General features: G+C 44.9%; 3 protein-coding genes across 3 annotated transcripts; 1 reads left to right on the forward strand and 2 right to left on the reverse strand.

Annotated features, from left to right (window-relative positions):
- Nucleotides 1-214: 214 nt before the first annotated feature.
- sfxn2 (sideroflexin 2) lies at nucleotides 215-6,968 on the reverse strand. The gene is made up of 12 exons (XM_061094575.1): nucleotides 6,882-6,968; nucleotides 4,541-4,758; nucleotides 3,681-3,851; nucleotides 3,500-3,598; nucleotides 2,922-2,997; nucleotides 2,171-2,256; nucleotides 1,687-1,747; nucleotides 1,514-1,580; nucleotides 1,387-1,436; nucleotides 1,241-1,290; nucleotides 1,097-1,144; nucleotides 215-615 (listed from the first exon to the last, which is right to left on the reverse strand). The coding sequence occupies exons 2-12, from the start codon at nucleotides 4,693-4,695 to the stop codon at nucleotides 516-518; spliced, it is 963 nt and encodes a 320-aa protein (XP_060950558.1). The 5' UTR covers nucleotides 4,696-4,758; nucleotides 6,882-6,968; the 3' UTR covers nucleotides 215-515.
- A 579-nt stretch (nucleotides 6,969-7,547) lies between these two features.
- Nucleotides 7,548-11,083, forward strand: arl3b (ADP ribosylation factor like GTPase 3b). The gene is made up of 6 exons (XM_061094576.1): nucleotides 7,548-7,644; nucleotides 8,055-8,198; nucleotides 9,141-9,257; nucleotides 9,412-9,462; nucleotides 9,712-9,897; nucleotides 9,988-11,083. Exons 1-6 carry the CDS (start codon nucleotides 7,642-7,644, stop codon nucleotides 10,033-10,035), a joined length of 549 nt encoding a protein of 182 aa, XP_060950559.1. The 5' UTR covers nucleotides 7,548-7,641; the 3' UTR covers nucleotides 10,036-11,083.
- A 5,081-nt stretch (nucleotides 11,084-16,164) lies between these two features.
- On the reverse strand, nucleotides 16,165-26,713 carry trim8b (tripartite motif containing 8b). The gene is made up of 5 exons (XM_061094623.1): nucleotides 24,332-26,713; nucleotides 19,035-19,130; nucleotides 18,638-18,903; nucleotides 18,404-18,519; nucleotides 16,165-18,299 (listed from the first exon to the last, which is right to left on the reverse strand). Exons 1-5 carry the CDS (start codon nucleotides 24,935-24,937, stop codon nucleotides 17,602-17,604), a joined length of 1,782 nt encoding a protein of 593 aa, XP_060950606.1. The 5' UTR covers nucleotides 24,938-26,713; the 3' UTR covers nucleotides 16,165-17,601.
- Between the last annotated feature and the right edge of the window lie 897 nt (nucleotides 26,714-27,610).

Here is a 27,610-nt window from a genome sequence, read left to right on the forward strand (position 1 = left end):
CAGCAGAGGGCAGCATCCACCTTAAATCATGACCACTCCAGACTATACATCTATGCATAGAGGAATTGCTCTGGTTCACCAGTAAAGCTGAGAGGACAAAGTCCAGCAGCATTGTTGCTTCTGCAACTTTGTGGAAGGCACAGACTGTAGAGGAGGGTCGGCAGGAAGAGAAGAGGACACTGAACAGGCAAAGAAAACAACTACAGACGAGTAGTAACCAACAGAGAGATTTTAATCTGGAAAAGCAATGTGCTGTTCCTGAGAGGATGAGATCATTTGGTTTCTGGACAGAAGTTCACTGTGCCCCACACATCCGTCATGTGTAATGTAAGAAAACAGAAATCATTAAGGCTCTGAAAAAAGACAGGATTGATCCCAAATCCCACAGATTAGCACCGGTTTGAGGACATGGAAACTAATCGGCGTCATTTAATAAAACTGAAGACAAATGACATAAACACAAACAGCATTTATCCGGTCTTGTGTGTAGTTAACTGTGATCAGCGCTCTCAGCCTCAGAGGCCTTTGTTGAAGTAGACTCGTTGTACTTTGTCTCCGTATTGGGACACGATGGAGTCTCTCAGCTCCGGCTCCAGCTTGGACACGGCCATGGAGCTGTGAGAGAGAGAGGTGGTGATGAAGCATGAGAAGGAGAAGAGGAAGAAGAGAAGCGTGGTCAGAATCAGTTTGATTACACAAACAAATGCTGGTTTCTTTGCTTACGCAGACTAAACAGACCAATCATCGCTAAGGAGAACACGATTTTCTCAGATAGTGAAGTTCTTTTCTTCAACACGCTTTAAGAGCATTTCTAGGTAACTGCACCCTATCAGATATCAAAATCAGAATTTATAAATACAAGATTATATTCAGAGGAGAATCTTCCACATTGCTTCACGTCTTATTTTCAAACTAAATCACAAATTCACTCAACCAGACAATTATCTAATCTTCATTTTCCCAGACACACATGAGTTGTGCATGCGTGAAAACACTGTAGTCGATTCTCCGGCTTTTACCCGCAGGTCATGTCAGAAAAAGGCTGAAGCTACAGTTTACGTGTCAGCAGGTGAAAGTACAGAAACGGGTTCATTACCATCTCTGAGGAAACAGGGAGCAGGCAGCCGGCACCATGAAGATTAAACTTTAAAAACAGAGAATAAAGAAGTTAATTTTTTCTGCCTTGAAAGTCTCAGAGGACATTAAAGATCCTGTGAACCTTGAAACCTCTTGTACTTACAACGCGCCCACCAGCGTCACTTGAATTGGTCCGTGGAGATACGTGATTCTCTGTGAAAAGACAGAAGAAGAAGAGTTGAGAACAGATACAAACAATCGTGATGAGGAGTTTAAGGGGGGGGAAGGCAGTGAACACAAAGGTCTCACCTGCATGAACTTGTACTTTTCCATCCTCTGCATGATGATGGGGAGAATAACTGACAGAAGAAAAGAGAAACACATTAAGAGAGGATGATTCAGTGACGTATTTATAAAATAAAACTTCTCTACATACTCATTCCTGGTGCAGCCATGGTGATCCGAGAGATGACCACCTGCGTGATGCCTTTTGTTGCAGCTTTCTACACAGGAGATGAAGCATATTGTGAATTATATATAAAAAACAGCTACACTCTAATTCACACAAATAAATGACAGTGTGTGTGAAGGTGTGTCGGGGGTGCTGACTGTAGACTGGCCCAGTTTGTTCCCATCTTCATCTGTGACAGCGATGCCATTCAGAAACTCCCTGAGAAGGAGAGAGAAATGATATTGAACAGTGATGTTGTGTGTCTCTTGCCACCCATGGAGCCACATTGTTAGACAATGACATGCTGCTTGCATGGATAGAAACAGATTACGCATATATTTGCATTTAAACTTATATTTTATAGACATTATATTCACATTTGGCCTCCACACATATTTTATTACAGCCCTAAAAGCGAGACACGTCTCACCACTATGTTAATACCAGTAATGCAGCATGAACACTTCATTTATCATCCAACGCAGGAAATGTAATGCTGTGTTTGTGGCTTCTCCGCTGGAAAAGACACTTTGATTTCACAAATTAAATCTGCACAATACGAGCCACAGTAACACCCCCCCCCCCCGCCCGCTCCACATACATTTCTTTTAGGAGTTCAAAGAGAAACACAGCAGGACTCACTGTTGCCTCATCATAGGAACATTAACACAGTTGGCTGCTGCCACCGCTGCAAAGGGAACCCAGCGAGCCACGAGAGGAGGAGCTTTCTGCAGGAGGAAGAGAAACGATAAATAGGGCAGGTGTTAAAGACACAGGCCTCAATGTAGAAGACAAGTAGGGTGCTGAAAACATCCGTCCCGTTGTGATACTACAGCAGGTGTAACACAATAACAGTGTGATAACAGTCAGATTTGGTGAAAGGACATTTGGAGTGACACAGCATGGCTTCTGTTGCCTTGGTCGCACTGAGCCATCACCATGACAACTGATCAAACTCCATCACTGATGAGGACTGTAACACATGTTACTGACAATCTCTATAAAATGGGTTTGAAAACAACCTGAACTCAAAGTCTTACAAGCTGGAACTGGGGCCTTACACCACATTTCATTTTCTTCTTCACTGCACAGAAAGAATCATCCAACTATCATGTGACTAATAAACCACTTGTATATTCTCCAAATGTATCTTATATATATTACTGCTCCTGTTGCATTCAACCACTGAGGAAGATGATGAGATGGGGTTGAAAGGACTAGAAGAAATAAATAAGTTGATGTTGAGTTACCGGAAACACAGCTGCTCAATTAACCGTTTCTAACCATCCTGACGAGTTTGGCGATAATCAAACATGAAGAATGACTCGTTGAAAACACAAAGCTCTCAGTGAATCCTGTGCAGGTGCAGGAAACAGTGAGTGGGGGTCTGTACCTTTGTGTAGAGGTTGAGTCCGACTGCTGTTGCCAACGCTGTGCTGGTCGCTGTGATGTAGGCGACTCCAATCTGCCTGAGACACACAGGACAGCAGCTGGTAAACACTCATCATCAAGGGAAGACAATGGTTGAAGCGAGACGACCATTGGATAGATGTTACTTCACATGATGTATTAAACGGCCTCAGAGACAAAAGTCGTTTACAATCTTTCTTCAGACGTACATAATCACAACTTCCTCCACGGTCACCAGGTTGTTATTGTCAGAAACTCTTGAGTCTGCCCTTGAGTGGATGTATTAATCGTTTAATCGTTTGAAACGGACGTATCTCTTCTCCAAATAGTTGGTTAACGCCTTAATGATTTACACTTGTCATATCCAGATGAGATTTAATTCACTTGTTCATATTAAGTGGCATGCAGACTTCTGTGTAAGATCGACCAACAGTGTAATTGTGTTGTTTTTATGTCAGTCCTCCTCCAGTCCAGAGGGAGGTTCCTGTTGGAATGTGGATCATCGTGTTGGATTTGAGACCCTCCACATGACGAGTGTTAGTGGAGTTTACAGGAACTTACTTGGGAGTGGTTGGGGAGGCAGCGTTGCGGTTGGTGTAGTTGACCAGAGCGTTAAAAGACTGATTCACCCACTGCCAGAACACCACGGCAGGAACTGTCCTGGAAACACAGAGTTATGAGACCATGACAGTTTCCTTTATGGGTTAAAAAGCCGCTCGTCCTGTTTGCTCCTCCTCACTACCTGTAGAACTGCAGCATGCAGCCGGTGATGGCCATGCCTCCGGGCACCTGGAAGGACATGCGGCCGATGATGTTCATGCGGTCTCCTGTGTCTGGGTGGAAGGCCGAGTCGTACAGCTTCTTAGCAAAGTGGAGCTGCTCCTCACTCGTGCCGGGAGGGACGGATCCTGCCCTGCAGAGCATCACACAGTGGAACACACTCACTACCATAGAATGAAGTAGACATTTCCACGCAGTCAGAGGCCTGCACACACATTCTTTTGAAGCCTCTTTTGAGTTTTGACTATTTGTTTCGTGTTCAAACTTGCAGGGAGACACAGCTGAAATGCACACAACGGATTTGGGGGAGGGGAAGGGCATAAACATATTGTATATACCGTGTGCCCTTTTTGTGCTTCTGCCTAGAGATCCAAATACTGATTTGTGTCATTATGCTTTTTTTTCTCAAACCATGTCACTTGCACATAGAGCTTTTGACACAGGCAGTGGATCTCATCTAGGGTTGCAAAGGGGCGGAAAGTCTCCGGAAACTTTCCATGGGATATTTTGCTCTGGAATTTTGAAAAAAAAATCAGCCTATGACAAAACAAAATGTTTATATTTATGTCTGTATATGACAAGGTAAATCCAGTTAGTATAAATTACCCACAACATTTCCAGTTTATTCCTGTTAATTCCCGTATATTCCCGTTAGTTCCCGTTAATTCCCATGGAAAGTTTCCAACTTTGAATATTCCCGGAATTTTGCAGCCCTATTCTCATCACTAAAAGACTTTGGCCTTTGTTTCTCCGCATAACTTTCAAATGAACTGTTGCTGAAACACAGAAGTTATAGTTTCTGTTTCCTTTCTTGTTTCGTACCTGCAGCTTTCTACTAGAGCTTTTGCTTCGTCCAATTGCGAGTCAGGTAGCAGAGCGGTTCGACAGTCGGTGACGTTGAAGAAGTATTTCAGTCGGCCCATAAATGTGGACTGATCCCATCGAGGAGCGTCGATGTTGAAGGAGCTCGAAGCCATCGTGGTGGAAAGAAAAGAGTCCCAGACCTAATGCATAAAGAACTTACACTCTGCAGCTGAAGCCTGGAGAAAGAAGGAGGAGGAGGTTAATGTAACAAACTGAATTTAAAAATAAAGATATGATACAACAGGAGACCTCGGCTGCACCTCAAGTCTTTACCAATTCACAGGAAATGCATGAATTAAATGTCTGGTTCATGTTGGAATTCGTTCTTGATAAAACCAGCGAGGCCTCAACTGAGCTGATGTAACATTTACAGATTGTTACTCAGGTTCCTTTACCCTTTAACTCCAAATTGTGTCTATGGGGGGGCTTTGAAGGAAACATATGTGAATACCTGGAGCCACAGAGTCCCAGAGATGCAACTTTCCTCTTTCTTTTACAATAGGATGTTTTTCTTTTGACATTCTCACACTTGTCCCATGGAATAATTTGTGAATCTTAATGAAAAAAGGCTCATGGGGCTGATTTATTTTAGTATGAGCGGTTAAGAGCAGCTTGATTGAATTTAAGGGGACTGTTGGGCCTTGGCGCAGGTACGTGCTCCACTGAGTGCCCTTCTAGTTTTCTATGTTGTGCATCACACCAAGTTCTTTGGCTGTAGCCGCCTCCCAAGCTGTTGTAAATATGCTGTTTCCTCACATGCCCCCTTGGGTTCAAACCCATCATATCTCTAGACAAACATAAACTCCTGCCTAAAAAAATATCTCGGGCTAAATTTCCACTAGAAATCATTGACCACCTGCTGGTAAATGGTTCCACACGTCGTCATTCTGTGTTTTTTGCAGCCGAGGCATTTTGCTTCTTACTCTGCATCGGGAGGAACTACAACCTGCTGACCGCAGCTCAAAACATCACTCTGTTCATCTTCAACATTCCATTACTAATCATTTGCTGCAAGAATTATGTGAAAAGAGAAATCTCCCAGCAAAACAACACTGCCCTGTGTAATCTTCAGTAAATAAAAGGCCACATGGGGAGAGGAGTGTATCAGTGCTCTCTGGAGGATCAGCCTGGTTTGAACTGGATTGTTTGTTTGGGGAAAGGCCTGAAGAACTGGTGGGGATCATGGATCAATCTTCAAAGAGACTCTTGCACAAAATGTTGATAAGAAAATCAGCTAAAACTGGAGCTGGCAGGCTGCACAGGAGGAATCTCCCTTTGGAGAAACTAGGTCATTAGACTTTGAACGAAAGACTTCACCAACAGATTCGTTATTTTGAGTAAAAAGTGGGGAAATTGTTAAATGGATTTCCACAAAACTTGGTGGAAGGGATATTGTGTGTTTGGGGAAGAAGCTGATATAATTTGGTGCGTAAACAGAAATTTGTTTGTGTTGTCTCTTATCTTGGCTGTTGTCAAATCAACTACTAAACAAAATAGTCTCAGCTCTCACATGTGTTTGGTATGTTCACATGTTTGTGTGTCAGGTGACCACGGACACCAGCTGTCAGTCAACAGGAGCTGGGTAAGAGAAGAGTATTTATAGATATGAGAAATGTAAATAGTGGTGGAGTAGATTTATAAAGAAAATACTCAAAGTTCATGTCGTGTTGTGACTTTTTGCAATTTGCAGTGAGTTGAGCTCTCTCAGCCACCGTACTTACATGTAAAGACATAAAACATATAAATGGAAAGAAAAGTAGTATGTACAGTGTACTGGTTGCACATGAACCATTGTATAGCACAGACAGAATGAGTATTGCCGTTAAGAGAGTTATGTTGAGTAGACATATATGGAAAATACTCAAAGTACAAGTTGTGTACTTTTGTAGTGCACAGCTCAAAGACTTTCTGAGGTGGACAAACTGGATCTGCAAGCCAGAGCTCAGCAGCTCACATGTGATCCCATCTATGCAACTAATAACCGAGCTTGTTGTTGTCGAGGTCGTGTGTGTGTGTTTGTGTGTGTGTGTGTGTGTGTGTGTTTGTGTGTGTGTGTGTGTGCAGAAAACACGTCAGATCACATGTAGCAGAAACACATGTGTGGACAGACTGGGGCGAGCTGGAGAGAGTGTCATGAGAGACAGAGGAGTGCAGACGTCCCAGTAGAGTGATGCAACATCTGCAAGGGTTTACCAGTGGTCCCGTGGAGGAGCAGGAGAGAAGAGGAAGAGGAGGAAGAGGAGACAGACACACGGAGGCTGCAGCTCCACACCACAGCTGGATCACAGCTGGATCTTACCTGAGAGACGCCTCCGCAGAGCAGGAGCTGTCACAGTCTCACCCGAAATGATCATGGAGGCTCAGGGCACAGTGGAGACATGTGCACACGTGGCAGGTCCTCGTCCAATCACAGGCCGGGGCTGCCACCACCCCCCTACTGCCGGTGAACACACACACACACACACTCCCACACACAGGGACAGGGTCACACTCAGACACACACACTGACTTGAACTCAATGTTGTGTCGAGTTACCTCCTGCTAGCCCTCATGCTAACTAGCTAGCCCACTAGCTCCCTGGTACCATGGCCTGGTTTCGAAGTCTCGTTCAGAAATGAAGGATATTTATTATGAGCAGTAACTAAAAGTAACGCAGCCACAGTAAATAAATACAAAATGTAACGCGCAGGTTTTATTGAGACACACTTAGCATGCGGCTAGCTGTTAGCTACCCCCCCCCTCACGTTGCATCTTCGCTTAGGGTGCGTTCATGTGGTGTTGGGGAAAAAATCGGAAAATGAGTGAACGCCACCTGAAGTTAGAGCTACGCACAACAATGATTATTGTTTTATCGTTACCTTAATTTTCACATTTAATTTGTTTATGAATATTTAGCAAGAAGAAATAGCTTTATTGAAATTGGGGCTTTCTTCCTGCTGTTCCCCTGTTGTCCGACAGTGCGTGAACGCATCACGGGATCGAGATTTGTACGTATTCCTGCGTGTGACGTCACTCCCCTTAGTAACCCTCGGCGGCGTCTCCAGGAGAGAAGCTACAAGATGGTGAGTCTCCGTCCGTCCCGGCTGTTCCGCTGTCCCCCCCGCGGCGACAACATGGACCAAGACCGACTCTCACGTCCGCTGCGCAAGTTTCACCGATGAATAATTCGTGCGCAAGTTTGTCGCGAAGCTGCAGAAGAAGCTGCGTCGTCCGTTATCATGAGGGGAGGGAGGGAGGGAGGGGGGGATTAGCATTAGCACGCTAGCTGTGTTGAGCTCTCATTAGTGAGCAGCAACAGATGATGGGACGGGCTGCTAGCATAGTTAGCATCGTTAGCCAGGAGCTTTACCCATCACCCAGAGCCAGTGTGGCGAGGAGAGGAGGCTGTACTGGGAGGTTTGTTTGTGTACTGGTGCCCCCCCACCCTCACTCTCTCTCTCTCCCTCTCTCTCCTCCCCCCCCTTGTCTCCAGGGATTGCTGTCCATCCTGCGGAAGCTAAAGAGCACACCGGACCAGGAGGTGAGGATACTGCTGCTGGGGCTGGACAACGGAGGGAAGACCACCCTGCTGAAACAGCTGGCGTCCGAGGACATCAGCCACATCACCCCCACACAGGTGAGGAGACCACCACCCCACCCCCCCAACCATCCCCCCCACCCAAGAGAGGACAGGTCACAGCAGGATGATGAGATTCAACTTTAAGGAAACTAATCACTAAACTGTGATGCAGGATGGGTGACGTGTCTGATTCCACAAAACACTTCTGGAGTTTCAGGGGTAAACAAACAGCCGACTCTAATCTAATTGAAGTCAATGGGGATGGAATCAAATTCAAAACAAGGTCGTGTACAGCGTGTTTTCAGCCTTTAGCTTGTGAACTGGCTCCGAGGAGGATAACAACGAACATCTAGGCTGAAAATTACCTTGTTTTGAGGCTAATTTGAACGTTTGAACGAGGCCTACGGACACTCGGATGACACCACAGTAGCAGGATAGATGCATGTTGTGTTTTTATTCTGTTGGGTTCTTTTTTACGTTTGAAGACTTGGTCGCCATTTACTTCATTTGATTTGGATTTTATCCTCAACGCTGTTTACCTCTGAAACTCCAAAAGTGTTTTGTGGACAGATTTGTTTTCTGGATCCATGAATCATGACAAATATTGAAGAAAGACAACAATTCCTGGGTCCGCACCCGGGTGTCTGTTTGTCGTAGCCACTCTGGATGGATGTTGATTCCAGGTCTGAACAAGAGGCCTCAGCCACTTCATGTGACACAGACTCCACCAGAGACTAGTGCTCTTCAGGGGCCTGGACTCCTTGTTGTTCTTGTCCCTGGAGACAGATCTTCACGTCTCCGGCTGTTTGTTTGGGCTCGTTGTCATGTAGCAGATTCAATTCTAGACCGACGATCCCACACCTCCTCCATACTGCCCTGAGCTTTTGCACCTGTCTGCCACTTGTTGTAGAGTAAAACAAGGTTGAGAGGCTCCTCTGCAGAAGGACTAAAAATTACCTTGAGTTTCCTTGTCTGATGCTCTTTTGTGTTTCTCTCCAGGGATTCAACATCAAGAGCGTCCAGTCTCAGGGTTTTAAGCTGAATGTCTGGGACATTGGAGGCCAGAGGAAGATCAGGCCGTACTGGAGAAACTACTTTGAAAACACTGATGTGTTGGTGAGTGGACTTTCACACAGCAGAGACGCTGTGTTTCACTTTATTGAAGGTTTGCTCTCCATTTTTAATCTGCTCAGCCTCGGGGACTTATTTAAACATGAGCACAGAGGAGCTGCTGAAGATGCTAACGGGAAGAACCTCCATTTTGTTTCAGATCTATGTCATCGACAGCGCAGACAGGAAGAGGTTCGAGGAAACCGGTCAGGTTGGTACTGGTTCATATTTATTCTAAGTCCTTTCAATTGACATGTGGGGTCCTATCTGTTATTTTTATTGTTGAGGAATTCACGTCGTCCATCTTTATTTAAAGTCTGTGGTCAAGACATATTATTTTAAGATTAGGTCTCACAAGAGTCAATTCTTCATATTTGTTTTTTTACTAAAGCGGCGCTGAAGTCTTGAGTGTGTTTGTGTCTTTGTGTGTAACCAACAGTAATGTGTGTGTGTGTTACAGGAGCTGGCTGAGTTGCTGGATGAAGAGAAGTTGAGCGGCGTTCCTGTTCTCATCTTTGCAAACAAACAGGATCTGCTGACCGCCGCCCCGGCCTCGGAGATCGCAGAGGGTCTCAACCTGCACACCATCCGCGACCGCATGTGGCAGATCCAGTCCTGCTCCGCCCTCACCGGGGAGGGGATTCAAGTGAGTCCACCCGTTCCCTGTTCTCTCCCCTTTTCTTTTTGTGATCGTCTTTATTCGCTTCCTCTCACCATGTTGTTCTTCCACTTCCAGGAGGGGATGAACTGGGTCTGCAAGAGCGTCAACTCCAAGAAAAAGTAGCTTCTAGTCTTCTGCTCCTCAGGAGGAAACGACAGCAGCAGCACACACAAACACAGACACACACACACACACACACACACACACACACTCCTGAGCCTTAGTACGATGGGATATACCTGTGAATGTAAACACACTACTAATCCAACATGGACTTGGAGTTTCACCCCCTGCATTCCTCTATCACTGTTTTTACCAATCCCAACACATCATGCTCTACTGGTCTCTAGAAAGAGGAGAGGTGGTGGTGGTGGTGGGGGGGCTGCCGGAGGGGCCCATGCCAGGAAGTCCACCCCCGCTGCTCCTCCGCAGTCCACCTACGTCACCACCAGTGTCCCGGCCAATCCCAGTCTCCGTCCGCAGCCCGTCACAACCTCAAACATTCCCGTTAAAACGCTCTTTCATTGGAATTCCAGCTTCTTCTCTTAACTGTTTCGCCCGCTGTCCTGGAAACCAGCTCAACCCCCCCCCATCACACACCTCCACCCTCCAATCTCCATCTCCGTGTCATTCCGTCAGTTTTCTTTTCTTTTTATCATTCCACATCGGCTGTAAGCGCGTTTCCTGCTCTGTTTGAAGTGAGGTATATTTTTGTAACTGTTTTATTTATGGTGAAGTAGCCGTAGAGTGCTTTGAAAACAACAACCAGTGTGTGTGTGTGATTTTAAGGAAGTTTGAGAAAACGGTTTCAACTCTCCCCTATAAAGAATATTACTGTACATGTTAATATGTATAAAAAAAAGATTATGAGGAACTACATTTTTTTTGGGATCAAATGTAAATAGCTCAGCCCTGTGTTCATGTGTTAGGTTATGCACATGTTATAGAGGATTCGTTACACTGCTGTACTTGGTAATCTATAATGTTTGCATTTCTAATATGTGCTGGTAGATTTTTAACAGAGGTATGTACTGTATGTCCCGATGCATTACCACGTGCGCTCCGGGCTCGTGAGGGAATCCACTCGTTGGACGTCTCCTTTTGATATTCTTGAATGTAATCTGTCCAGAATTGAAGGTACTGTAGGTGAATTAAAGCGTGTCTCAGAAATCATGCGGTTCCGTTTATTGAGTTAAGTTGCTTCCTGCACTAACAGGAAGTTGAGGGAATAGGGTTTTGTTGTTGTGTGTCTAACCTCTCGTGCTCACACACCAGTAGCAGGTGGAGTCAGCTGTACCTGACAGCGCCCGGGCCTGTGGAGAGGCCTCTGTGGGAGACAGCACAGTAATCACTCTGTTTGTCTTACAGACGAAAAATGATTTAGAAGCTTCTAGAAGCAACAATGTCGTCCTGTTAAATTCATTCTATAAAAGTGGTTCGTTACTGACGACGTTCAGGTCTTAACTACTTATTCAATTGTATTTATTTGGACGGTGAGAAGAAGTAAGAGTAGGAGATATGAGAAAAAACATATCAGCAGAAAATGTTTATCAAGATAAATGTCACATTAATTAATTTACGTTTAAAGACTAATTTCTGCTCCTGGGTGAAGGTCGTGGGTTTAAATTCTTCTTTATGGGAAGAGAATGATAAACTCAACAATTAGTAAATCTGATTTATAAAGAAAATACATAAAACAACATATCACAAGGAAGAAGAAAGTAGAACACCGAATACATCCACAGAAAAAGGAGTAATTTTTGTCAAATAAATTAGATATAGATGTGTTTTTGGAAGTTATATCTTTTTGAGTATGAGTATAAGAGCTTTGAAACATTAGTTCTGTCAAAGGGGATTTTCAGACAGGCAGTGCTGAGTCCTCCTGTCGGGGGCCTCAAGCTGAGCAGCATCAATAATCTTCCCCCCCGATCTGACAAATATCTGGAATGGACCAGATTCTGCTCAGAGGCAAAGACGACTGCCTGGTACACAGATAACTGAGTACATTTACTCAAGTACAATTCATTGTAGTTCTATTTAAGTACTAATGTTACACAACACGTCTATTTACTGACAGCTATAGATTTTACATTGAAACCTCATGATCAGTTTATAAGTTACGACACATGATTGTAGATTAAAGGCCTCGTATATCCACATGTGGCTGATTAGACCGATCGGTAATCTGCAATTAACGGCTTCATTAATGCTCAATGCTATTCACTCTTTATGGGGGGGTTTCGACACAGCAGGCGAAGCAGGCGATTGCCTGGAGCCCCCGGCTGAGAGGAGGCCCTGATAACAGCTGATTGCGTTCGTCCAAACCCATGACAATTTAATGAGAACCCCCTTAAATTCTATGATTGGCTTCGTAGAGGAGATTATAACGGGGCCCGTGGTTGGAAACCCCCCCGACAAGGCCCCTCGCCGCTATCTCTCTGCCGACAGCTTCTGAATTGTAGACGTTTGGTTGAAGACTCCATCGTCTACACGTGTGTGTGTGATGGAGGTTTGCACTTAAACGTTACTATTATTTATGTGTCTGCACAGTCTAACTTCTGTTTATTATTTTGCAGATTGGAATGATGTGGTTTGCTATCATGAGTTTCTTGGGAGGGGGGTGTGGGTGGGTTTGCCCGGGGGACCCCCAGGTTCCTTTTGCCGGGGGTCCCTAAAGTCCCTGGAAACGCTCCTGTTTTTCGATCACTTATAAAACATTAATGAGAACATTGGTGTTTCCAGATTGTGTGAAATCATCATCCTGCACAATACTTCTGTCTTTTTATCTTCTTTATTTATTGATCTTATATATATGACGCATATAAAATTTGTCAGTCCAATAATTCAATATTATGCTGGGTTATTATCACAGTATATCAAAACACTATAAAATGGGCTGTACTTCAATTCAGTGTCTGTGTTTACAAAGTATGAATTATTTATATTTCCATATATTGTATGTTTACTTATGTATTGTGTTTTCATCTTATCTCATCTCAGTTTGGAGTAATAGAATACATTCATACTGAGGTTTTGATTCGTATCAATGACTAATTATAGATCATAACCCAAAACATGTTTAGTCAAAATGTTAAAAATGACTTTCCACCCTGTGTCAAGTGTTTATTCATGTTCCAGCTGAACAATGATTCTGAAAGTATTGAATTTGTCTAAAAGCTCATCACTGAACCCCAGACGTCTTTGGGGTCATAAATAATTGGCCATTAGTCGCCATGTGGAGGTGTCACATGTCTGAGAGCGGCTTCCTGCCGTAGGAACAGAGCTGAGCTGTGTAACGTCGTATGAGACTGATTCGGACTCGCAAGCAGCCTCTTCTCCTTTCTCCCACAAAGCTTCTTATTGTCCTCTCTCTCTCCTCGGGGAGAAAATGTGCTCGCATTGTTCCTCGTATGTGGCCCTTGACTCCCTGTGAGTTCTGACAAACCTCTTTTTGGAAGATATGATGCACCCTGGGAGTCGCATGAAGAAAGACACAGGCCTTTTAAAGGAGGAGGTTGACGTTTTGTAAAATAAGCGACATATGGGTGGAAGATCGATACGACAATCGTGTCTCAACTCGAATATATGAAATGGCTGCTAGTAGTTTGTTAGCTTAGCTCAGCCGAACAGAAACCGCAATCTGTTTTTACGAATATTTGTTTTTAATTTACAAAAGAAGTTCTAGGACAGAACCAGGCTAGCTGTTTCCCCGATTCAACTTTTTGAAAAAAGCTAACAAACTACTAGCTGTAACTTCATATTCAACATTAACACATGTAATTAAACATAATTTTAATCTGCAATTGTTATGTAATATTTCTTCATGTTATTAGCAATATATGCTACAGACATTGGCTAGTGTTAGAGACTATGTCGTACTTCAGGTAACCTGATCACGCTACAGCCACAGCAGATAAATGTGTCACTTGTCGATACGATTATTTGTATAACTTCAAAATGCAAAAGGAAAAATCGAATTTCTCATTTTGTCAAACTATTCCTGTGAAGAATTAAAGCTTTTCGAAGCGTAAAGGAGAAAAGGTCAAAGATCCTTTATTCTTTTATCTTCATGTGTTTGTTGAGACCCTCAAGACGAAAGAACAAAAAGTTCTGAGGTTGTTTTATCAGTTGGTAAAAGTTTCACTGTGTGTGTGTGTGTGTGGGCAATTTAAAGGAGCCAGACAGTGTGTGTGTGTGTTTGTTAGATACATATCAGAGGCGTAGGCGACCAGATTACTGCCTCTCTCTCTCTCTCTCTCTCTCTCTCTCTCTCTCTCCCCTCATGGATCAGACAGCTGTTCAGCAGCTGTGCGCACGAGTGTGAGAAAATGTGTGTGTCAGGAGAGAGAGGGGAGTGTATGTTAATGTGCGAGAGCGTGAGAGAGAGAGGGAGAGAACGATAGAAAAGCAGGCCTGTAATTTATGCTGCACCTCCGACCTCATGGCTGTGAGTCTCTGCTGAGGTTTGCTGACGCCTCGGATCGGAGCTCGGCCTCCACCAGGAACACGAGGGTGGAGTGAAAAGAGGCAACATGGTTAAAGTGTTTTGCTTTTGCGTGTTTGTTGCAACCGCTGGCCGTCGTTCAGAGATGAGAAACTGAAACTGACTGTGAGTGAGATTGAAAGAGAATTTCTAGACTTTGGAAACAGCCGCTGAGTGTCCTCTGTGTTTTACTCAAACTCAATCTTCTCCTTCAGCAGCTGGAGGTGGAGATGTTTTTAAATTAAGACTCTTACAACCAACCATCAGGAATGAAAAGTAAAATACTGCTCAGGTCACTCGGACTAGTCCTTCTGCTTATTTCCTGTTTTTATCTGGTTTTGTACAGCACCTTGTAAATATGGTTTTGAAACACTTACATACAACTTTCTATAATTGTACTATATGAAATAAATAGTTTTTAGTTCACCATGGTGAAATACATCCATACAGTATGCTATACTCTGTCTATATACGTATAACCATTCTAATATTCACATATCCCAGTATCTCCTTTTTCTTATGGACAAATACAGTTTTACATGCTCGGTCAATCACCCATGTTTACTCAATATGATTTCATACAAACTATTTCTGTAGTTAAAGGTATATATTATGTACATATTCTGTATCTTCTAATTTAATTCTTTAATTGGATTCTATTGCCTTTCTGTGTTTTTTTGTTTCCTCTTGTCTACGTCGACTTCGGTCTTTGGATCAATAAAGTTTGATCTTATCTTATAATACATCTCGATTTCCTTCTCGTGAGCTTTTCATCACCGAAACAAGTTTTTATTTCCACTCCCTGAACTCTTCATCCCGTGTTCATGGGATCGAGACTCTCAGTGGTGGGTGGGGAGAAGCAGCTACAGCTTAATCAGGCTTGAGGGGAACACACACACACACACACACACACACACACACACACACACACACACACACACACACACACACACACACACAGACACATCTACTCATCTAAAGAGTGGTTCTCTCCATCCTGTTTTCTCTCTGCAGGCCTCCACCCACACAGACTCATGAGCCCTGTGTGTTCTGGGTGGACACAGAGATATTTAGCGTTTTGTGTAAATGGATTTTCCGCCCGTTTAATGTGTCTTTTAAGACAGATAAACTCAAACTGAGAGAAAGGCGGTGGCGCAGGTTGTTTCCATGTTGGAGAACGAGAGGCAGAGATTCTGTGATGTGAGACTACAAGTGGGAGGATGTTGGTTTTTTGTAAAGTCAAATGAAGAGCGAGCAGATGACTGTACGAAACGGAAAATCAAACACTGAGCAGACACAGGAGTCACGAAACCAACAATTGATTGATCCCACTAACAAGTATAGACTGAATATAAAGATAGACGACCTCACAGCTCCACTAAAGTGAAGCCAGAGCGTCTGGATTGCGTCCTGCTGGCTTGATGCACTACAGGTCATAAACCCTGACTCCTCCGTGTTAGCAATTGGGGCATGGACCAAACTAAAAATTCATTTTCACGTGTAATTTTTTCAGTAAGTTGAATTTCGATGAGTTATTTGATGCTATAAAATTAGGCGTAATTGACAGCTGAGACTGACTCGTGATAGGCCGAGCATGTGCGTCAGCGGGACATCGATACCACGGCTCCACTCCCTTAATCGCCACTTTGATCAATTCTATTTTCATAGAATCAATGGGGTTGGGACCACACACTGGGAAGAAAATAATGGAGAACCTTTTTAAGGAACATGAGAAAACGGGATATCACAGACAGAGTGGACAGCAGAGACCAGTTTAAATTTGTTTATTTGGAACCCTTCTCCAAATCACGTCTGTAATTTTTCCATTTCACAAAATATTTACAAAAAAAGATACTTTTATGTTGTTGTTGTTTTTTTAATGTCGACTGTTGTAACAGCTCATTTTTAGGATGATGAACCGTTGCTTACATCTCGCAGTCCAGTCTTGTTCTTTTTAGAAAAAGTTCCATGAAAAAAATTCCTCCCACCATTTTTTTTTCTCTTTCACACACAGTTATTTTTCTCCAACCATTGTTCTTCTTTTTTGAGTGCTTTAAAAAAAACTCTTCCTTGCATGCTTTCAGCTGCAAACAGGAAGCCAAGAGCTTGTGTGCTTATTGAGAGGAAGTGACATCTTTGCCCTGCAGGAAGTACAATTACAGCATCATCAGATCCTCCAGATGCTTGATTGGTTTGGTCTGTCCATTCTGGCCTTTTGGCTCTAAAATCAGAGTCTCTCTGGACAAGCGTGACGCCTACGGTTGTACCAAATAAGACAAAGTCATAGTAATTACTAGACGGAAACAGTCTTTGTCAGAAGATTTTCTGTCCTGTGGGAAGCCTGGCAGCAGGAAGGGAGTGCTAAGGATAAGGGCTGAAACTCGGAGGGGACACCCGGCCCTTCAGATGCAGCTCCACTGTCCCTCTGTGGGTCAGCGTCTGTAGTCCAGGCATAACAAGGCGTCCACAAGTGCATTGTGGGTGTTCCATGGAAGAGCGTTTTTGTGTTCAAGCCGTACAATCCATCCCTGAACTCAGCAAAGAAAGGAAGAAATGCCACGATGATTTAAGAAAATAGAGAAACGAAGGAGCCGCGGTCCCTCGTTAAAGGATCAATCAAACAAAGTCAGCTGGGCAGAGAAAAATATGACGCTAATAACATAAGGCAACTGACCTCAGTATAACTGGAGGGGTGATTATATCAGAAAAACATGAGACGCTGGATTGGAGAGCTCAACGGCGTTTTGTTTTCCCTTTAGCCTCAGCGAGAAGCCATGAAGGTGTGAGAAGACTTTCTATTCAAAGTTCATTTTATATCAATCCATCTCCTGCTCTATAAATAAAAAAGGATGCATCTCATCCTCGGCTCTTCGGCTTCTCTCGGTCCGAGCGTAAAATGCTGAGCTGAGTTGAGCCAGAGTGAGCGGGTTGGCTGTTTATGCATTTAACGTATAATACACTACATGAAACACTGACCGAAAGTAAAGAGAGGAAGAAAATAAAAACACGTAGAGATCGACCCTGCCCCCGAATGTGTGTACATGCTCTAGATCTGTGTGTGGATATAAACATTAATTTATTTTAATGTGTGTATAGTATAACTGCATTAAGATTTTTTTCCAGTTAGTAAGTCGGTAACGGTGTGCTATATTGGTGCCTGTCTCTATATCTGTGTGTGTGTGTGTTTGTGTGTGTGTGTACTCTTGTTAGCTGGTGACATAGTGCTTTGTAGAGGGCTGCCCATACAGCCCGTAGAAATCTGCGTGTCTGTGTGTCTGTGAGGCGTCGATCCAGTCCCTCACTGCCAACCCCTGCATGGACGGCCCTCCAGACGCCAGGCCAGGTGGAGGGGGGTAGTCTTGGGCGCTGACCCAGGGGAAGGAGCCCGAGCGCGGGTATGGGGGATGGCTACGGTGACCCGACACCGAGGGCACTCCGGAGCAGTAGCAGTTATCCATCGTACACACCAGGATCTTGCGGCCGCCGTACTGCGGCAGCACGGCCTGCTGGGAGGAGTGGGAGGAGCTGCTGCCTCCGGGAGCGAAGTGCGAGGAGCCAAACACGGAGCCCGAGTGATGGTTGGTCAGCGAGCCGCTTCCGCTTCCTGTCCCGCCGCTCTCGCTGAGGTGAGGCGGGCCGCAGGGGCCGAGCGGCTGCTGATTGGTGGACTGGCCCTCTCCAGAAGCAGAGCCGGAGCCCAGGTAGGGCTGCTTGGCGAGCGATGAGGAAGAAGAGGAGGAAGAGGAGGAGTCCTTGAAACCTGGAGCGGCGGTTTTTCCTACGCTCCCGTTCCCCTCTGGAAAGGCAGTGGAATGTTTCCGTTTCTCCGCTCCAGCGCCAGAGCTCTGACCGCTGGGATAGGCAGGAACGGACTGCAGGAAGGTGGAGGGGGGGGTGAGGGGAGCTGAGAGAGACAAGGTGTGAAACAAGAGGAGATAAGTGGTGATTCAAATTAAAACACATTCAGGCCCTGCATTAAAAAGCTTTTCAGTGTGTTTCACTTCCTACCTTCCATTGTTCTCTTCAGGCTCTTCTCTCTTTTCGAGATTTCCGAAAGGAATAGTTTGGAGTTTAGATTCCCAACTTTGTAAGGAGGGAGACTGTTGCCCATACATGCCTGAGACCTGCAGCGAGGGCCAAGACACAAAGTACGAGATCAGACATCTGCTTGGAAACATCACCTGCATCTATCAGAACCACACGGAACAAAAAGGTCAAAGAATCGAGGTACGAATCTCCCACCTGTCTGTGAGGATTTTAACCGGTTTGGTGTTTTTCATGAAGCTCAGCTCCTCTGCTTTGCCGAAGGCCGTGTGGATGGAGCTCAGCAGCTTCTGGGCCTCGTGACGCTGTTCCCCCAGAGCCAGAACCTGGGCAGAGTTCTCCTGACAGAACCGAGCCTGAGCCCGGTCCAGAGCCTCCAGTGTCCGACCCAGATCCTCCTCCAGGATCTGGTGCATCCGCTGGTACTGCAGACGCACCTCCTCTTTCAGCTCACACACCCTGTCCTGTGAACACACATGGACGCACAAATCTCAACCTCAATCTACTCTGAACTGATCCTATTATGCAACACAACACGCAGAGTCTCTGAAAATGTGCGTAGCTGCGCCCACAGAGCCGGGTGGAAACCACATACCTCCACCACACACTTGTCTGAGTCCAGTTTACAGAGCTGCTCTTCGATCTCCTGCACTCGTTCCTCCACACGCTCCTGCTGTCTCAACAGGGTTTGCTGTGAAGAGAGAAACAGACACTTAGAAGAAACTCTTTCAGCGTTGTGAAGCTGTAACCTCAGTTAGCCACTAGCATCCCCTCCCCATTCCTGTGATTTTAGGATCCGGGAGGCGGCTAATTTAGTCTCCATCCAACTCACAATCCCTTGTGGGGGAGGTGGGAGGGGGATGCTGTCATAGCAACCGACAGCTATTTTGTGTTTTTAGTGAGTGAGGTCTAATGTGGAAGGGGGGGGGGGGGGGGGGGGGCAGCAACAGCAAGCGGAGATAGATAAATGGGCTCCTGCAGCTCGGCCCTCCCCTCAGTCCACCTCCTCTCCTCTGTCCTGCGTGTCCGCGGAGCCGAGGCTGCTCCGCGAGCTGTCGTACGGTTGTGGCAACAGCACTTGTTATTTTTGGGATGATGATGATGATGATGATGATGACGATGATGATGATGGCATGTGAACACCAGCAGACGCTGCTCGAGCCCAGCGGAAGTGCTCAGCTGGTGGTCAAAATAAAAAGGTCCCCGGCGAGATTGGAAAGATCCTTTATGTTGCTCACTGCATTGAATAACTCTGAGAGCGAGAGCGTCATTGAAGCAGCTTCGCTAATCCTTCACGTTATAAATATTTAATGTGACGTATGAGCAATGCACGCTCGCCAGTTAATGATAGAGAGACAAACTGATGAGATGGTACAGAGCGAAAATAATGTGCTAATGCTAATATGATCCAGATATTAATAAAGAAGACGAGGAGTCTGCAGCTGTGCCGGCAGCTAAATGCTAACATTAACATGCTCACAATGGCAATGCTACCACCATGCTAATGCTAAGCAGTAGTATTGTTTTCAACGTTTTCTAATGCAGCTTCCATGCTTACATTTGCTAATTAGCACTAAAGATTAGCACAGCGGGAGCATTCTCACACCTGAAAGTCTGAGCTACGCTTCACGTCTTTGTTCCATTGTTTACATTTGATCTGGTTAGTTCGGTTTCACATTGAAATTTAGGGAGCACACGTAAGCGTTTTGCATCACATCCGTTCGTCTATGTATACTTGACATTTACGGATTTGACATCGGCTTGTCGTCGTTTTGTTTTATCCGGGAATGAGACCACCTCGTACACTTAAAGGTCCAAATGTCTGACCAACCTAGGGAGGTGTCATATACTGTCAGAGTCAGTAAACAGCAAGTGCAGGTAGTTATCGGTTAAACAAACATCAAACTAAGGCTGCAGTTAGCAATTCATTCATTGATTAATCCACCAATTATTTATTTTAAGTCTTCAGTTGTGTTCAACAAAATAACGGTGAATGCTTCTAAAATCCCAAAGTGACCTCTTCAATATGCTTCTATTGACCAACAAAGAGTCAAACACTAAATATATTTAATTAACTATCGTAAAATATCAGCTGAATCAAGCTGAAACACGCAAATCTTCGATATATTGCCGTTCAAAATCTTTTTTAATATCCATCAAGCGATGAATCACAAGGTTAAATTTCAAGGCGACAGATTAAAAATGAGGCGATCACCACTTTAATTAAATTTATGCAGTTAAATATGCATGTCGGTGCCAAAACTTCACAACAATCCATCCGACTGATATTTTAACCAAAAACCATGACTTCAACCTCCTCAAGCGCCAGAGGAAAGAAGTCAGGGGGTGAGCAAAGTCAGTGGGATTCATCCTCTGGGGACCATGAATGCTAGCATAACATTTCAATTCCAATCCATATAACAGTTGTTGAGATATTTAATTTTTGAGCAAACCGACAGCTGCTGGCGTGGTTCAATTCCTGAATCTTCCATTAATCCCACGAGTCAATAATCAGTTGTTTTTCACGGGCTGAAGGTCTTATCACATACCATCATCATCATCATCATCTTCATCGTCCTCACAATCCAATCACGCCAAGCAAACAGCAACTGATTTTATCATTAATTCCCAGTGTGATCAACTGCCGTGGAACCTGATAGCACTGAAAACCTGCATCCTCCTGGGCCCCAGTGGCACATGTTTGGGAACCATTGCCCTAGATATCTTTTTCTCACTCACACACTCACACACACACTCACACACACACACACGCAGTTGGCATGGTTAGATCCAGGACTGTGACCTGGTTGTGCTGATTGATTGAGTTAGGCGCCGAGCAGAAGCCAGGGGAAAAACAGGGTCGAAGGAGCTGGAGCTTCCCAGAGAGGGTATGTGTGTGTGTGTGTGTGTGTGTGGAGTGGGGGGTATGAGGGTGGCGGTGGGGGGGCAAGTGGATGTATGGGATACCTTTGGGGGAGGAAAATCCGGGGCATAAAGAGGGGAGGGTGCTCTTAAGCTGTCATTTCACCAAAACCTCTTTTCCATCAGAGCCACCAGAGCAGGGCCAGGGGGAAGGTCGGGCCTCGCCTGCGGTGACGGGTGGATGGTGAAGAGCAGGACAGTGGCTGTAAGGTGGTGTGTGTGTGTGTGTGTGTCTGTGTGAGTGTGTGTGTGTGTGCGGAGGGAGGGGGCTGGGTCCACTCTAAATTCCATTGTCACATTCAACATGGAGGATGCATTAGTCGTCAGCACCACGAAGACAGGTTAATGGATTAGAGCTGATGTGACTGAAATCAATGTCACTGTGTTAATCAGATTATTATCGCATGATCATATAACGTTATTAAAATGTATAGAAATGTATCACATAGGGTTTTTTTTCTTCTTTTCAAATTGTGACCTAGATACATTTGGCTGTTGAAGATTAACTCACTGAACTGTCACACGGTTTCTAAATGATCTCAATTTATTAACGGGTTTTTGCTTTTTTCAGCCGACATGTGCAGAGATAGAGATTTATCAGCTAATATCAGCAGATTTATGAGAGTCTCACTCACGTTATTTCAGATAAGAGACCTTTGTATCACGTTGTGGCAAATTAAAGCAACGTAAAGTCGAACTGATGAAGATTTCTTGGGGCCACTGTTGCTACTAAAATCTCCAATATTAATATCAAAAGATGCATTTTTATCTTCAAAAAACGGTGGATTATTCCTAAAACATTATTATGAAACCTTCATAACAAAGATATGTAATTGAGGCCTGATGTTTTACAGTTAACGGCTTTACTGTTATGCAAAAATAAACAGTATTGCTGAAAACTCTTACTGCCACAACGCACTTTGTTTATATTAAGACTGTAAAATATCTGACTCAACACAAGTTACATTTCTTTTGTGTTCAGGCCAAACATGTTATTATGATGTAATATGATATTGCATCACATATTATTTTATGATGGCTGCATCAGGGGCAAAAACTCTTAATCAGGCTCTACTTATTGCCCAGTCTGATTATAGATAATGTCGTAAAAAAGCCGTTGATGTGGAGGATTGTGATTATACAGCTTTATAATTCAGGCCAGGTTCCGCCCCCCCCCCTTTCCCTTCCCGAGCCTCAGGTGTCCCATTAACTCATAAAGTTAAGCTGAGTCATAGCGTCATCACCGACAGGAAACACACCCTCCCATGACTCGCTCCACGCCTGAACAGGGTGTTGGGTGAACTTTGTGAGTCAGTCAGCAGTGGAGCCTTCACGGTTCCACCTCGGACTGAGTGTCTGACAAACAAAAAATGAGAAGGGGAGGGGTTGGGGTGGAGTGGGTGGTGGGGGGGGGAGGGAGGAGTTCTGCTTCTGCTCTACTGACGACAGCGAGCACCAGACCCCAGGGGAAGAGAAGAGGTTAATAAAAAAACCAGAAGTAGACTGCAGAATCAAGTGACGAATCACTTTAATCCCCCCTCCCTCTTGACTGCACTCCCACCCACCCCCCCCCCCCCCACCCTCTCCTCCTCCTCCACTCACAACTGGCGATCCCTGAGCTAGGATGCACCTGTGCTGGGGAGATAAGGCCTCTGTGGGCCCCTCATTGTTCCACCCTCCACTGCATTGTTTGTCATTCCAACAGATGAGGACGCAGGCTCGAGTGGATCACAGCTGAAAAATGCATGAGATAGACGAACGCTAAAAACCCTCCAAATGAATTGTCTCTGAAAATTCCCTTTTTGATTGAGTGAAGGGATTTAGTCAAGATGACGGAGGAAAGATCCTGAAAGCTTTGAGCCCAGGAAACCCGATGTTAGCCGTAAAAGAATGACATTGAATTATGTTAAAATGTGTCCTTTGTTCTGGTGAAGTTTGGCGACAAAGTGGATTGAAAATATTTTCCTTCCTGGTTCTATTCCTGTGATGCAAAAATATATTTCTGTTAAATGAGTCAACGTTAATTGATCCCTCACGAATTCTTGGATATGTGGATGGAACTTTCACCATTGAGTAATCTACCAATGATGCTCATGATTGAGTTTACTGGAGACCAAAGTGACGTCACCAAATATCGTGTTTTGTTGGACCAACGGCCCAAATCCCCAAATATAGGAAGTTTATTATCTTAGAGGATGAAGAAAATGGAAAATCTTCCAAACCATGAAGCTGGAAACAGAAAACTTCTGCTATTTTTGCCGAAGGCTCGAGTGGATCTCAGCTGAAAAATGCATGAGATAGACGAACGCTAAAAAAAAAAACTCAAAATGCAATTGTCTCTGAAAATTCTCTTTTTGATTGAGTGACCAACGGCCCAAATCCCCAAATATTAGTGGTGGGGGAAAAAATCGATTCTGTTCAGTATCGCTGAACAGAACTGAATTGTATTTAAATAATTGTAAGTTATGTGCTGGGAGCTCAGTGTTTTTGCACTAACCTTTCTTAGTTTTTACACTTCAGTTAATGTGTAGAAGACACTGTTGTTCACAGAATTAAAGGTGACATGTGAAGTGAGTTCAGCAGTCTTATTTTCCTCATTTTTTGTAATGCCTTTGAATAATATGGGGGACATGAATCGCAATATATCGCAGAATTGAATCGCAATACTTGCAGTATCGCAATATATTGCAGAATCGCAATACTATTGAATCGTCACATTTTTGCCAATTCCCACCCCTACCAAATATAGGAAGTTTATTATCATAGAGGATGAAGAAAATGGAAAATCTTCCAAACCATGAAGCTGGAAACGGAAAACTTCTGCTATTTTTTGCCCGGTTTCAGTTCTACTTCAAGATCTCCGACACCCAATGTCTGTACTTTGGCTTTTACCGCTTCACACTTCGCATCAACATTGTGAGGAACACTGTGTGTATTTGATGTAGGTGCATAGTATTGAATTCTTCTTACCCGGATGTCGTTGCGTCTCAGCTCCACGTCGGTGACGGCGTGGCTGTGGCTGGGGTTGCAGCGGGCGAAGCAGCAGTACTGACACACCGCCGTCTGCTCGGCCTCGCAGTGGTACAGCCGGTACTCGTCGTGCTGCGGGCAGGTCCAGGCCTTCACCGCCTCCGCCTCCACCAGCAGGTGCCCCAGGGCGGAGCACGGCTGCTGCAGGTGCGTCTGGACGTGGGACTGGCAGCACGGGGCGTTGCAGCGCAGGCACACCTTCACGGCCGGGAGCGGCGGGCCTCGGCGGCACAGGATGCACTGCAGCGGCGGCGTGGTGGCCTTCTCCACGCTCAGGGCGTTGTACTTCTCCACTATGTTGGACAGTTTGTGGTTCTTCTCCAGGCTGGGCTTCTGCGTGTAAGCGTGGTTGCACTCGGGGCAGCGGGCCAGCGAGGACTCTTTGGCCCAGGCCTCGCTGATGCAGCCCCGGCAGAAGTTGTGCTTGCAGGGCAGCTGGATGGGGTCTGAGAACACGTGCAGGCAGATGGGGCAGATGAGCTCCTCCTCAAAACAGTTCCTCCACGTCTCCGCCATGTCAGAGGCCATCATGGTGCAGGCAGGCATACACTAACTGTTCAACCAGCTTCTCCCAGACCTCGAGGCCGAGCAGGAAACCGGACACTCTCACAGTGTGTGTCTTCAGAAAGGAGAAGATAGAAACAGACTCGATGGCGTTCCTGAAAGATCTAAGCCCAACACGTTCCACCTGGAGTCTCCCTGACAGATGACGAGTGTATTGCTTATTTCTGCAGCATGGAGGAGGGCGAAATCCAGAAAAACTGACCGGCGAAGGCCTGGGGCGAGGGTGACAACACCTTGGTGATGTCGACACACACACACACACACACACACAGCAGGAGCTGACGTTACACAGATTACAGTAAACGCTGCTATAATTTCCTCTAAATCACACACACGCACACACACACACAGGGCCTGGCTTCACAGATTCTATGTGTTCTACAGGAAGCCTCTCCACGACAGGTTCACCAGCAAATGCAAAACAAGGCACAGAGCAACTAAACAGACACACAACTCATGGAAAAGACACTTGATCCTTGTATTTGTCTTGCTTCTAACATGGGTTGACTGCACAAGGAGTCCACACCCTGATTACTATCCACAATATCTTCTTTTTATTCTTTTTTAATTAAATAAAGACCCTGAATCTGTTAGATCAGGAGCTCAAGGACGCAGGAAACCCTGTGAAGAATCACCACGCAGGCAGAAAGGCTTTTGTCCGCTGAATCATAAATAAGCATCCGAGCAGCCTCCACCTCCTCCTCCACCAGCAGCACCACCAGTATCACCAGTTTAATTATACATACGAGACGGGGAATGGTGCCTCGCAGGTCGGGTTAGCAGCACAGGAACCTCCGGGAGCTTCAATCTGACATGGAAGCGACAGGAGACGAAGTTCTCGCATACCTGAACACAACAAGGCCTCTGCTTCCTCTGGATCGATCTATAATCCCATCAAACCAGCGTTCCCAGGCTGCATAGCTAATGGTCGAGTCCGGCTCCTGCGCACAAAACAAAGGGTCTGATCCGCAGGAATGTCGCGGAGCTTCTCTAGTTCTTCTTCTCCTTCCTCCTCTTCCTCTATCCAACCATCAAATATCTGTGCTATTCAAACCCACTTGACCGATTTCGCCCGATCTCCACTTCGACTTTTTTTTTAGCCAACAACACACGAATCCCACTTCCTTATCTCGGGTTAGAATTAGCTCCGCTCACCGTGTTCCACCGCGGCCCAGGTACAGAGACACGGCTAATGCTAGCTAGCTGCTAACGAGGCTAGTGCTCATTGTGATTAGGATCTAAAAGGCGGCCATGTTTGCGTTCTATATCATAATCAAAGTGGTAAAACATATAAAAATACACCCCGCGGATCTTAAAGGGGCCGTCGCTTTCCTTCCTGTCCTTGTTGGGGCTAGCTGTCATCAGCCATCTTGTAAATCCTCATTAGAAAACAGGAGAAATCCTCCGTGTGAGCAGCCTCCCTCCGCTCACCTGCGAGCTGCGAGGATTCGAGAGGAGGCGACGCGAGTCTTTCTGTTCTCAGAGAATAAAGGATTAAAAAACAGATCCTGGTTCTAGATCCTCGGTGTCGAGCTTCACTTCTTATTCTAGATTTTTCTCTCGGGGCCTGGTTCGGTGCCTGTGTCCGGGGGGAGGAGGAGACCTGGTTTCAACAGCCAACACGGTGCTGAACAACAATAATCTCTTCTTCTTCTGCTTCTACTTCTTCGTCTTCTTCTTCTTCTTTTCTCTCCTCCTCTTCTTCGTTGTCTCTATCGGTCTCTGGACAGAGGAGGAATGCAGCCGAGCTGCTCCACAAACCACAGCGACGCACACACACACAGTCACACACCGGACATCCGCCCGCAGCCTTTCAAAACAAAAGACCGTGTTCCACAGTAGATAAATATATCAGAATCAGAATTATTTTTATTGCCACGTATATTTGCATATATTGGAAATTGCCATGTTGTGGTTGGTGCACTGTACATAAAAACAAAACAACAATATATACTATAAGACAATATATATACAATCAATCAAATTGTATTTCTATAGCCAATGTTCACAAATCCCAATTTGTCTCATAGGGCTTTAACATGGGGGGACATCCTCTGTCCTTAACCCTCAGTAAGACTCGAGTAAGAGCAAACTACAAAAAACCCTTTTAACAGGTAAAAATACGTAGAAACCTCAGATTCAAGATTCAAGATTTTTATTATCAAATGCACAACAATAACATTAAGCAGTCGCTGGCAATGAAATGCTTGAGTCACAGGCTCTCTTCTAGCAATGCTCAAGTAATTACAACCAAAAAAATAGAAATAGTATAAAATAGAATAAAATAGAATATCAAAAAATGTACTATTTAAAATGTAAAATCAAATGTATATATCTAAAAATATATATATATACAGCTCAAGAGAAAAATAGAACAACAATAGTTCAATAGAGAGACACATGTGAGGATCCGTCTCCCAGGACGCACACAAGTAGAATAGATGTCAAATACACACACAGAGCTTTACCTCAACAAGAAGTATTTACATCCCAGTGTAAAATAGTCATATCAGGCATCTGAGTTGTGTGTGCTTTGTCTGGTTGCATTGTGTCTTTGTCCTAATTATTCTTCTCCTACTGGTTGTTGTGAGTCTTCTTGGTTGTTGTGAGTCTGATGAGTGTGATCACGATTGCATTGTCTCTTTGTCCTCGTTT

Source organism: Limanda limanda, chromosome 21, assembly GCF_963576545.1.
Source record: "Limanda limanda chromosome 21, fLimLim1.1, whole genome shotgun sequence".
Lineage (NCBI taxonomy): Eukaryota > Metazoa > Chordata > Actinopteri > Pleuronectiformes > Pleuronectidae > Limanda > Limanda limanda.